At 53.4% G+C, this 12,572-nt stretch overlaps 1 protein-coding gene across 1 annotated transcript; it reads right to left on the reverse strand.

Annotated features, from left to right (window-relative positions):
• Window positions 1–584: 584 nt before the first annotated feature.
• Window positions 585–5,781, reverse strand: PI16 (peptidase inhibitor 16). Its single transcript, XM_009891741.1, has 4 exons — window positions 5,628–5,781; window positions 2,243–2,461; window positions 1,510–1,619; window positions 585–681 (listed from the first exon to the last, which is right to left on the reverse strand). Exons 1-4 carry the CDS (start codon window positions 5,778–5,780, stop codon window positions 585–587), a joined length of 579 nt encoding a protein of 192 aa, XP_009890043.1. The 5' UTR covers window position 5,781.
• Window positions 5,782–12,572: the final 6,791 nt, after the last annotated feature.

Genomic DNA, 12,572 nt, shown 5'->3' on the forward strand with positions numbered 1-12,572 from the left:
GGGTCTTGGCTTAGCTGTGGTGGGCACTGGTGTTGTGGGTTCTGGTTTGGCTGTGGTTGTGGGTTTTGGCATGGCTGTGGTTGGGGTGGATGGGCTTGCCTTTGTTGTCACAGAGGCTGGAGTGGTCTCTTCTACAGTGGGTTCTGGTAAGAGATGAAAAGTGCTGTGGGTTAGGGCTGGGGTCAGCTGACCTCAACAGATCCCCTGCTCTGAGCAGGGCCAGCAGAAATCAGCGGGGGGTGAAGAAGAGCTGACTCCTCTCAGGTCACTCTGGGCCATCTCCCACTCTGGGGTTCCCAACCTGGAGACATCTCATCTGCCTCACACAACCTCCTGCCCCTCAAGGGGCATCCTCATGGGGCAACGGTTGCTGGCTAAGGGGGCACAAGGTCCTTGTCTGATCCTCCTCATCTTCAGGCAGCTGACCTGTCTTAGGGGCTGCCATCGCACCTGATGTCTCATGGTCTGGCCCTGGAACTGCTGGTCCAGGGCTTCCTGATAGCTTCAGGAGGGTTCAGAGCTTGGACCCCAACCCAGGGGTCTGAGTCCCAGTAGCCTGTCCAGAGACACACGTCGGCTTCACTTCACTTACCGCACAAGGAGTTGACACAGACTCTGCCCTCGGGACACTGTGAGCATGAGGGGCCTTCCTTGTACGGCTTTCGGCCTTTCATATTACCCCTGGAAGCAGAAGACGTCAAGAAAAAGAAGGTGTGAGGAGAAGGGGAAACACCCATTCCAAAGAGGGGATCTGATTCAACTGGAACATCCCAGCCAAGGCAAAACTCAGGATTAGTGTAAAAACCAGGTCTTGCCATGTAAAAACCTCTGGCCATGGACTGTCAGTGCCATTTACTCAACAGCCCGACCTCAAGGCTGCCAAAACCAGGGGAGATGGCTCCGTGGACCAGGTCCTTCACCACCCCTTAGAACAGAGTAGTCGATGGGCATCTGGACAGGTGATTTTGTCTCCCTCCTGCTCAAGACCCCTAAGAAGGTCTGCAGCGACCAGCCGCTCTTGTTGGTCTCACCAGCTCCAAGCAAGTGGTCCCCAGGGCTGGTCCCAGGGCTCTGCAAGTGGGCACCCACCTCTCCTCCCATATCCAACCCTTCCTGCTGGGGCCAACGTGCTTCTCCACCCCAGGCGACCGCTGGTGCCGGCGGGGAAGAACACGGCACAGAGCAGGGAGCTGCCGGTTGTACCCTCAGCATCAGCCTTGGGCGGCTCTCGGGGGGAGCTCCCTCCCCACCTCTGCGCCAGGAGCTGAACCAGACCTCAGCAATCACAATCACAATCACAATCACAATCACAATCACGGGCATGGATGCCCAGACAACCCTTCCTTCCTTTGTGACCAACCCAAGATAACAAAGGCCTTTCTTGGAATTGCTTTGCGTTTATTTCTGAACAAGGCCAAATCCTGCTCTGCTATAGGCACTGAAGGAAGGACATTTCCAGCACAGAAACCCCATCAAGATGCACCAAGCCATGCCAGGCATGGGACTTACGGGGGATAATAGTTGCAAACAAGCAGGTACATGTCCTCTGTGTCGATTCCGTCGATCTTCTCGCAAAACTTTGCTCCACAGCCAATCTGATGCGTACTTGCCCAGACCACCTAAGGCAGAGACCAGGGGTGAAGGTGAGGTGATCGGGTGAAGGCAGATGCCCTGTTGGCAACCTGGCCTCTGGCCTTGAAGGCTGCTCTGTCACTACACCATGTCCCCCTTATCTCTTAGTGTATGCCCCGGATCGCACACCCCCACGTTGCTTTAGCATTCAGGATCCTGCCCCTTGCCCCTGTCTGGACCGCCTTCCCAACCGAGAGCTGCAGCCCACTTATCCAAGTACCGCAGCTTTCCTACCACATGGTCCACCCAGGTAGAGCATCACCATCTCTGCTTTGGTTCTGGAACCCTTCATACATCCAACCTCATATTTACCACCACCATCTCTGCTCCTCCTTGCTCCCACCCAAGCTGTGAAGAAACACTGAGACCTCATCTCTCTGCCTAAGACAAGCTGGCACCCAGCTCTGCTGAGCAGCCAAAAAAGGTGCTACAGAGCTTGTTTAAAAGAGGTCTTCTCCAAAAAGGCTGGTCATGGCTGGGACCATGTCCAGGTCCCCTGTATCATTGCGAGTCCTGCCTGGTTCCCCATGCCTTTGCTCTGTGAGGAGCTGGAGCTCTGGTACAGCTCCTTTCCCAACAATCCCATCCCTCCGCCCCACCAGCTCGGTACCTGGGTGTAGTGGCCACACATCTGCCCAGGGACACACGTGGAAGTCGTCAGGTTGTAGTATTTCTCCTCCCCGTTCCAGTCTTCCACTGCGAATTCCAGGTCCAGGGTTGGGGCCATAGCGAAGAGGTTTTCTCCTCGTCGGCCCCTCTCCTTGTTGTGGTCCCAGATGCACTTCTCTGCATAGGCTTGAGCAAAGGCCTCCAGCTCCGTGTCCCAGCTCTGGAAGGAGCTCAGTGTCAGCATACAGAGAGGGACACTGGGCTCTCCGACATACACACAAATACCAAGGACCCCTGAGCTCTCTTGGCCACAATTCATAGAATCATCGAATGGTTTGGGTTGAAAGAGACGTTAAAGCCCATCCAGTGCCACCCCCTGCCCTGGGCAGGGACACCTCCCACCAGCCCAGGTTGCTCCAAGCCCCGTCCAACCTGGCCTTGAACACCTCCAGGGATGGGGCAGCCACAGCTTCTCGGGGCAACCTGCCCCAGGGGCTCACCACCCGCACAGGAAAGAATTTCTTCCTAATATTTAATCTAAATCTCCCTTCTTTCAGTGCAAAACCGTTCTCCCTTGTCCAATCGCTCCCCTCCCTGATCCAGAGTCCCTCCCCAGCTCTCCTGGAGCCCCTTTAGGCACTGGAAGGGGCTCTGAGGTCTCCCCTTTTTCGCCTTCCCTTCTCCAGTCTGAACCCCCCCCACCTCTCCCAGCCTGTCCTCCCAGCAGAGGGGCTCCAGCCCTCCCAGCATCTCCGGGGCCTCCTCTGGCCCCGCTCCAACAGCTCCGTGTCCTTCTTATGTTGAGGGCTCCAGAGCTGGAGGCAGCACTGCAGGGGGGGTCTCACCAGAGCAGAGTAGAGGGGCAGAATCACCTCCCTTGACCTGCTTAATTTCCCCATTTATGTGTAAAATTCAAATTCCTACCTAACACATGGGCCTCTCCGAGTGTCCTCTGAGAAGCCCTCAGGAGAGAGGAGCTCTGCAGTCAGTCCCAGCCCAAACCAAACTTTAGCTTACAGGTCAAACGGGGGGGGTCAGCGCATCAGGACACGACTCTCACAACCTTGCCCCGAGCATCTCTGTCATATCATGGACCATCCTCAACTCCACATGAAGTTGGGTGGAGGAAGGGAGGAAACTCACCCTGGGTCACCCAGGAGGGAGCCTGGGGACATCTTGCTTTGACCAGGGTGGGGACGGGAGGAAAGCAGGATACACCTCCCCCAGCAGCTGCACAGAGCCTGGGAACACACACTCCTGGGAAACAGCGTATGTTCACCCGGATCCGAGACCCAGCCGGCCGGCTGCCTGCCAGGAGCCCCCTCCGGAGCGGCCGCGGCCCCACCGCCAGCTGAGCCCACTGGCCCATGGTCCGCATTGATATGCGGGAGGAGGAAGAGGAGGAGGAGGAGGAGGAGAGGTTTTCTCACAGGGAGGCATACGGGGAACCCTCCGCTGCAGATGTTTGGACCGTCCTTGCGCCAATTGATGGAGACAGCAGCTTTGCTTCTGCAGTGGGCTGGAAGGCAGCCCAGCACCCGGTGGGTCCCAAGGGGGGACCTTCCCAAACAGAGCCCGGGTTGGATCCAAAGCGGGACAGAGCATGGCCCTGATGCAGGACACGTCACCTTCGGGGTGGGGAGGGGACATGGACAGGCACCCAAGCAGCAGCGCTGAGGGACCGGAGGGGGGAGGAAACACCGAAATATCTGGATGGGGGCACAGAACGTTGGTTGACCTCCCACCATGGCCCCACGCCAGGCTGAGAGAGACAGCTGAAAACCCAGTTTGGGGAGCGCACCCCCCTCTCCCTCGGGCAGGGAGCTGGGCTCCATAAACAGGGACTCGCACCTGCAGGATTTGCCTCATTAAAAAAGAAATGTGGCTTTAGGCTATGTATTACCCCCCCCCGCCCCCATTGCCTAACTATTTCCACAGCAACCAGATCCGTGTCCCAAACAGAAGCGCGGGGTGACCTCAGCCGGGCACGGTGCCACCGCAGCAGGTGAACACGGGAGGCGAAGAGAGCCCGAGCAAATGTCCCGGGAGGGAGGTGAGGATGGTGCTCTCATGGAAAACCTCTACCAAGAAATCGTCAGGGCTGCTGTGAGCTAAACATTTGTTGTGCTTCAAAAAGAAGAGGGAAAAAAAAAAAAAAAAGAAAAGAAAAAAAGAAAAGAAGAAAAAGCCTTCGGTAATGGACTGTGAGCAGGTCCTGTATGTTTAAGCAGAACTAAAGCGATGCTGCAGCAGGGAGGGAGCGTCTCAAAGTACGCGATCTGCAATCAAAGCTTCAGCCGGGAGCAGCAGCCACCGGTTCAGAATTGCCTCTGGCTTTAAGGACCTTGAGAAACTATTTCCCTCCATTTTTTTTTCTAAGAATTTGTCTCCAAATCCCTTATTTTATAACTTTTCTGTGCCTTGTTCTGGTGGGTGTCCATGGGATCACGATGCTCAGGGTTCTGCTCTGTCCCCTTTGACTCTGAAGTCACCAGTGAGCCCTCCTATGCCTGAATTTAGCTTTTTGCTCCATTTGCTCCATAAGCTCCCATTTGTCAGCCCACAAAGGTTTAATTCAGCCTGGGCAACTTTTGGGTCAGAGAGAGAGGTCTCCTCTGAGTGCACTGAGACCAAAAGAGCAAAGCACTCCAACTATCCATGACAAACAGCTGTCCTCCTCCTCCTCCTCGTGTGTTGCAAACAGTGAGAAAAATCACGTGCGGTGCAAGATAAAACACGATAGCCAAATTTTAATTAAATCAAGGGTCCGAATAAGACAAAAAGCAGCACCAGCTCCAGAGTTCTTTTTTGCTGCCGCTGCAGCCACACGTGATGGTGGGCACCTGACTCAGTTTCCCCAACCAAAATGGGGGTCCCTCCAAGACAGCCACGTGCAAGTCATGGTGGGGATCAGGAGCACGATGGAAAGCCCCAATAACTGAATGAGCCGGTTATCATGTTTGAAGTTGACGTTCCCTCCTATGGATAAAAGCCCGTTCACCCGCAAAGGCGATGCCCCACGCGGATCCCCCCTCCAGCCCGGGGCACCTGCTCCGGGCAGTGTCTCACCTGCCTTTCCTCCCCATCACGAGGGGCTCCAGCGGGCACTGCCGCGAGTGAGGGCTGCAGCGCTCTCACACGGAACATCAGGGGACTCCGATCACACTTAGGAACTTCCACAAACAATCAAAGGCAACCCTATAGGGGAAAGGAATCTCACCTCTTTAGAGGCCATTTAGGGAACCGTTCCGTTGGTACCTAGCTGTAACCCTACAGAAGAATTGCTCTGTCTCCCCTAAAGAAACCCCGATTCCTCCTCACGTCAAGATCGAGGCTTGCACGACCCAAACACCCTCTGACATTCCCCTGCAATAAAAGCCACTCACCATCTTCAGCATATCCATAGCAGGAGGGGACACCTGGGAGCGGTATTTATTATGTCCATCCAAGATTATCTTCTTTTCTTCATCGCTGAGGGTCCAGCTCAGCTCCAGCGCTGTGAGCAACAGGAAAACAGGAGGAAGACCTGAGCTCAGCATCGTGCAGCCAGCTTCTGCTCTTAGCAGCCCACGGCTCTGGCAGTCAGATTTAAAGCACCTCCCAAAAGCAAGGAACACCCAACAGCTTGAAGATTGGGGAGGAAATGTATTTCTTTATTAGAGCAGAGTTTCGGAGCCACGCGGAACACACCCATCTCACATATCGGCCTTGATGGAGAAGCAGCAGTATGGCCGGTGCCAACGAGGGTGCAGGGTCTGCTCCCCGAGACGGACCCTGTGCCTGATCTGTAACCCCTGGATTGGCATTCTCGTCCAAGCCTCTGCTGCTCCAAACCTCAGACATCACCTTAGCCCTCGGTTACGGGTCCCCTTTTCTACCTCCTATCCCGTTTCTCCTAAACTATAATAATAATAATATAATCCCTAAGCAACCAGCAAAGCCCTGTTTTACACAAGGGTCCTCCTCCCCTGTCCCTGGAACGCAGCTGTGTCTAGAAGTGAAGGCAACAAGAGGCGACTGCTGAGAACAGTTTGCAGTGCTGTAACTCCCCAGTTGGGAGCCAGAGCCCACCTCGGAGCCAGAGCCCACCTCGTCCAACCCCGTGTCCGTGCACCGGCTGTGCTGGGGCAAAAGCAGCGGGCAGCCGGGGAACAGCCCCCCCTGGGCTGCCCCAACCTGCTGGGAAGGTGGGGGTGAGCAGAGGGTTGATGCCCCTTTCTCTGTGCCACCAGGAGAAGGGCGAGCAGGAGAGGAAGGGCAGGATATAGAGCTGAAATTGCCCCAAAAAGGGGAGTTGAGAGTCTATAGCTGCCTTCAGGGCTGGCTGGAATAACCAGCTGGAATAACCAGCGGGGACAGGCTGTGCTCCCTCCCCAGGCAGATACCCGGAGGGCTCAACATCAGGCATCCCAAATCACCGTGCCATAGAGAGACCGCCTGGCAGAGACCCTCCAGCTTTTTCTTCCCCATCCCAGATTGTGCAACCTCCCCGGCTCCTCTCCAGGAGCTGCCTTTGGGGATCGCAGGCTATTAGAAAGGCTCAGCGGGTGGGCAGCTCTGGCTAGCAGAGCCAAATTAATCACACGCCGAGGCTCTGCCTCCCCCTCTCCCCTCCCGGCTCCCCAGGCAATGCTTTGCCATTTTCCTTTTTGCTTTGGACCACGCTGATCACTGTTCTTGCCCCAATAGCTCTCCTACTGCCCCCTGAATCTCTTACCTCTGCTTATTACCGTCTCCTTCATTAGGTCCGGGTCTACCATCCTCTCAGCAATACACTTTCTGCAAGCAGGGTCTGAGGCCAATGGCTCAACTGCCCATCTTCATCTCATCTGGTCAAAGCAGAGGTTCCCATTTCTTGATAAGGTGGAAGTGCAGGACTGCAATCTGCATCAAGGCAAACCTGTCCCCGTCATGAGACACCTCAAAAGCTCCGCTGCTGCATCTCCAGAGATGTGGAGACACCATGAGAAAGGAACAACGCCAGCTCCAACTCCTGTCGGCCAGCCGGCCGCGGCCTGGTGCGCGAGGAACAAGGCAGTGCTGAGAAGACCCTGACACATGTACTGCTCTCTGCAAACGTGACGTGGAGACGGAGGGCTGAGCTCCACGTAGCCCCCGGCACTGCAGCACCCTGACTGAGCCTCGCAGGAGATAGCGCAGCGACGAGGATTAAGGAAAACGGGGGACAGTGCTCGTGGGGAAGGGAAAACAGCCCTGGAGGAGTCACAACCGGGGCACGCGGCTCGTGGGGAAGAGCCGATGTGTTCGGCGAGGTCAGGCGCAGCTGCTGGCAAAGAGGGTGCTGGGCCATTTCTCAACTCCCCAACCTGCCCCGACGGCTCTTTCTGGAGCCAACGTCTGAAGCACAGAGATTAACAGTGCGAGGTCCAAAGCCCCACCCTGGGGCTGACAAGCTCGTGTCCAGCCGGCATTAGGTAAGCGCATGAGGAATGCGGCTTCCCTGCTGCTCGCTCAAGGAACGGCGCGTCCGCCGCACCCCCGGGGAGCCAGCACAGGGGACGGGAGCCACGTGCCGACACCTGATGGGGTGGGCAGGGTCCGGCTCCAGGAAGGCACAACTCTGCCCCACAGAAGCGAGGAAGCCCGCTTTGCTACTGACTCACGTCTTGAGGGTCTTCAGGATGGCTCCTCTGGTGTCCAACAAGGCTAACGCATCGTCTTGGGAGTAGCGGGGTCTTTCTCTCCCCTACTTGCCTGTTTTTATGAATTCTGGAGAAGCTTATCGTCTTCTGCCCCTCAAGGTCTGGCTGAAATACGCTGAATTGTGAAGGACTGACAGAGACCGTTATTTGGGAGAAAGGAGGGACGGGCAGAGCTGTTGCATCCACTTTGTTTAGGGAACCAGGCTAAACCCGACAGAACATTTTCTGAAGTGTTTCTTTTGACATCTTCCAAACAAAAACGTTCCAACTTTTCACTTAAAATGACACTTCCACTTAGAAAAAGTGCCCTAAAAAGGGGCAGATAACCCCTCAATGGCTGACGTGCAACAAGAATAGAAAATAAATCAGGAAAGGGGAAAAGGTGCATTAACACTTGTATTTAATTGCAAAAAGTAAAAACTTTTTTTATTCTTCTTACATACAAATCTCATTTATTTACACACTTTACAGGCTTTTTCCAAGTATTTACAAAGTTTGCAATATATTAAATTATGACCATCCATAAAATTCTGCATTAAGTGCATATTTACATTCTTTTTTTTTTAATCCACCACTGAATTGATAGTGTTCAGCATTGAAACAGTCTTTATGCATATATAGCTTTACCTCCCAGCACCCCTGAGCCTTGATAACATGCCTCCCCTCCCTGTAGACAAAGAGATAATGCTAAAAATAAATCACCTGTCATTTGTTTGAAACTCCAAAGCGAAGGGGAAGTCCAGCATCTCCCTTGTTTAAACTCAGCAGGACAGTAAATCTATCCTTTGCAAGGAGTTTCCTGAAGAGGAGAATATATAGTTCTACATAGAAAATTTACGAAGAGAAGTTTCGGTTTGCAGGAAGCAAAAAGCTCTTTGAGCACCCACCGCACCGAAACGGTCTCACCCCAGAAAGTGCTTGGTTCCCCTGGGGGCCACGGGGCTGAAAGCAGACCACTGAGCCTGGGATTGGGCAGATCCTGCAAATTTCCCTCCCCGGAGCTGCGTTACTGATGTCAACGTGGGGGTGTGAAGGCAGGAGGATCACCTTTCCGCGACGCTGGCGTTCATGGAGCTCGCACCTCTAATAACAAGATGCTCTCCTGCTCCCCACCACCTCCTCTCGCTCGGGGTGTTCCCACACCGCGAGCAGGATTTGCTATGGAAGGGCGTGCATGGCTTGCTGCTAGAAAGCCAGAGAGGACAGCCACCAGAGAAGGGAGGTGCTTTGATCCAGCCCAGTAAAACCAGCTTCTCTGCCAGACCATTACAGCAAGAGGACCAGCGGGAGAAGCTAAAGGCCCAAATTCCCGGGAAACCCAACCCTAGAAAGCTCTCCAGGGTTTTGCAAAGGGAGTTTGAGGCTGGGATCTGCAGAGCTGCCTTAGGGGAGTTTGTGTGTGCAGTGCCAGTGGGGAGGGGGGGGAAAAAAAAAAAAAAAAGAAAAAAAAGAAAAGAAGAGGGAAAAAAAAAAAAGAATCAATAGAAACTGGCAGCTTGGCTCCCGTAGGGGATGCTGATTTCCTGGTACTGAAGTACATAATAATACTCCTTTCTCCTCCTTTCAGTTACCCTGAGTTCAGGACTGACTGAGAGCAACTGTCAGTGACCCCCGCTTTTGGAAACCAACTTTAAACCACGATCCTCCTGCCCAGCTGATGGGTGACAGCCCATCTTTCCAGCCTGGCAAGGAGAGAAGCGACCCCTCTGCATCTCTGCCCACGGAGCTTTCGGGTAGCACTGATTTCTGTGCCTTGCTGGTGTGATTTCGGAGCAGCTTTGCAGCCTCCGGGACATCGGGCGAGTAGGAGCCCATCTCCCAGCTCACAGGCAGAGCACTCTGAAGCACGCACGTCAATTTTAAAAAGCTGGGACGCACGCAGGGACCAGGCACCCCTCTGAGCTGGCCAGGGCAGGGAGCAGGGGATTGTCCAAACCAGCACATACGCTGACATGCGTGCACGTGCCAAAGAGAAGCTAGAGATGAGGGAGACCACAGTGGGACACACAGCTTCTGCAACTCATCTGATCACATCTGATGCATCAATAGCCGAGAAGACAGCCACGTTCCCCCCAATCCAGCCTCAGCAGAGCACTAGGGGCTGCCAGGCTCTCTAGGGAAGCCACAGCCTCCTGCAGCCCCTGCAAAGGCTCTGTGAAGCCAGAGTCCCCGATGAGGAAGACGACCGGGGCTTGCTCACAGCCATTTGGCCGAGGTGTCAACACCTCTTTTTGGCCATCCTGCTTTTGCCACTCTGGCCTCACCTCTGAGTTTTCCATCCCGGCTCCTTGCCCGCGTTGCGATGCGGAAGGCGTTAGCACTACTTCTCTGGCAGCTGAAGAGAGGAGCTGCTCTAGAAGCCGTGCTACAGACCGGGGCTCCACACTCAACAGCGACGAGGGCCAAAATCGGCTCTTTATCAGCAGGAGAATTGCCCTCCTGTTTCAGTTTAGCAGCTAATTCCTTACAGCTTTTGGAAGAGGAAGAGAAAATATACTGGAAGTTTAAAAACAAATGATGTAAACTCCAAAGGGAGTGAGGTTGGGACATATGCAATGTATCGCCTAGACACAGATCTGGACACTTATGCACAGACCATAAAGTGCACTTGGAAAGCTGATCTGCAAACAGTCCAGATTCACCATCTTCTGTCCAACCAGCTGCAACTCTTTGCAGAGAGGAGAAGCAATACGTGAGAGCGCTTGTGCTAAACAGGCACAAACCTGCCCTAGAACCATCCCCTTCCCCCCAATCTAAACAGCAACTGTAAATGGATCCATTTTCTCCAATTCTTCCCAGAGGAGACAGACAGCCACAATGGCTTAAGCACGACTCACAAAATACAGGGATTTCACAGACACTTGAGAATTGTCTCTGCAGCTCTTTTACAAGTAACATTCAAGGACACTTAGAAGTAACGGCATCACCAAACCACCTGCAGTCTCGGCACTAACGGGCCCCGCAGGTTCTCTCCCTCCCCACGCATCTCTAACCAAACGCTTTACAGAAACGGATCAGGTACAAAACCAGCGAGAGGTGAAGCAACCTTGTCAGCCTTTGAATTTGACTTGAGAAGCTGCCAAAGTGTAAATAGCAACAGTCACTAACGAGGCTCTAATTCTGCCATCACCAAACTCCCAAATTTCCATGAACTAAGACCCAGGCTTTAAGAGGAGGGAGAGGAGTGTGGGGGGTGTGTGTGTCTTGGCATGTACAAGGTCGCATGTAGTGTCATAAGTGTAAAACACCCCCCAAGCATTAACAATAGTAACAGAAGTCTTACTAATCCAATTCCCTTTAATATTTTGCTACAAATTAAATTAGTCCTTTTCTGTCCTGAGAGAGTCAGACTCTCCCCCTTTGGTTCTGCTAGATCTGGTCCATGCTGGTCCAGTGTCGAGGGCCAGGCACACAGACTGACACGGGTGCTGGGGTTGTTCTCATTCATTTACATGAGAAAAACAAGGGTTATGCATAGAAATGTTTGTAGTGTCAAGGCCTCAGACTAAATTCTTTGGAGCTGGAGCTGTCCTCTGCCTTATCCTTGTATAGGAGCCAGACGTGGTCATCCCACTTGGCAGCTTTTGTCAGACCCTGATAAGATTAATACCACATTTGCTCCCATTGCCCTGGTCTTGCTCAAAAACAAAGGCTGGATAGACATTTTTCCAATCTGTCATTTTACATGTACCTAAAATATTTACAGAGGAAAAGGTTCTCACTCGTGAGAACAGAGTTAACTCGCTTTCAAACAAAACTCCTCCCAATTCCATATTAACAAGTGTGAGAGTATGTCCTGAACCGCAGCCCTGGCCTATGAGTTCAGCCTAACACATCTGTAAATGATCTTCAACAGCAGGATCAGACCCAAAGGATCAGACTTGGAAGGGACCGCAGCATCCGCAGCCTGCAAACACTGAAACCGAGCCTCTCTCAGGGCATTGGATAAAGCAGCGCTCGAGCAACAGGAAGCATGCGAAGGCAGCTTGGAAAGGACTCAGGAAAAACCAATGTTCATTCTGAAGACAGAAGTCCAGGTCTGGAAGAAGTCGATGCAAAAAAAATATGCCAGGGACGAGGAAGCTTTCGGGTGCTCCCGTAGGTACCCTGGCTGAGAACGCAGGCAGCACCCCTCAAAGCAAGGAGTATCAGAAAACGGTCGTGCAGCCCTGGTGTCTTAGGTGCGCAATCAAAAGATGAAACTTGTACAGAGCTGCTCTGCAGCCAGCCCCAACTCCATCCAGAACTACTGCACCCTCAGCACCATCACCACTAAAACTTGCATCGGTATTTTTGTAGGAAGGGAGGTGGAGAAAACAAAAAAAGCACAGTTACTATTTGACTCACTCACAACCTGCTAATAGAGAACGGCAGAAGAGTGATCACAAGACACAAAGAAGAGGCCTGAACAGATTCTTTTGGTACAAGAACAACGCAGTGGGTGAGGGTCTCTGCCCCGATGCTGCAAGGCTCATCTCAGCCCTGGAGCAGGGACCTGAGACTGGCTTCACAGGGCACACTACTGAGGCACACAGCTACGTACGTGACAGAGAGATGGGGTGGAGTTGGGACACATCACCAGTTCATTCCCTTTATAGAGCTGGCCTGACAAGACAGGCTTGAAGCCTCCTCCTCAGGAGGAATGTACACAGAAATGTCACACACCCC

The sequence above is a fragment of the Charadrius vociferus genome, unplaced genomic scaffold, assembly GCF_000708025.1.
Source record: "Charadrius vociferus isolate BGI_N301 unplaced genomic scaffold, ASM70802v2 scaffold819, whole genome shotgun sequence".
Lineage (NCBI taxonomy): Eukaryota > Metazoa > Chordata > Aves > Charadriiformes > Charadriidae > Charadrius > Charadrius vociferus.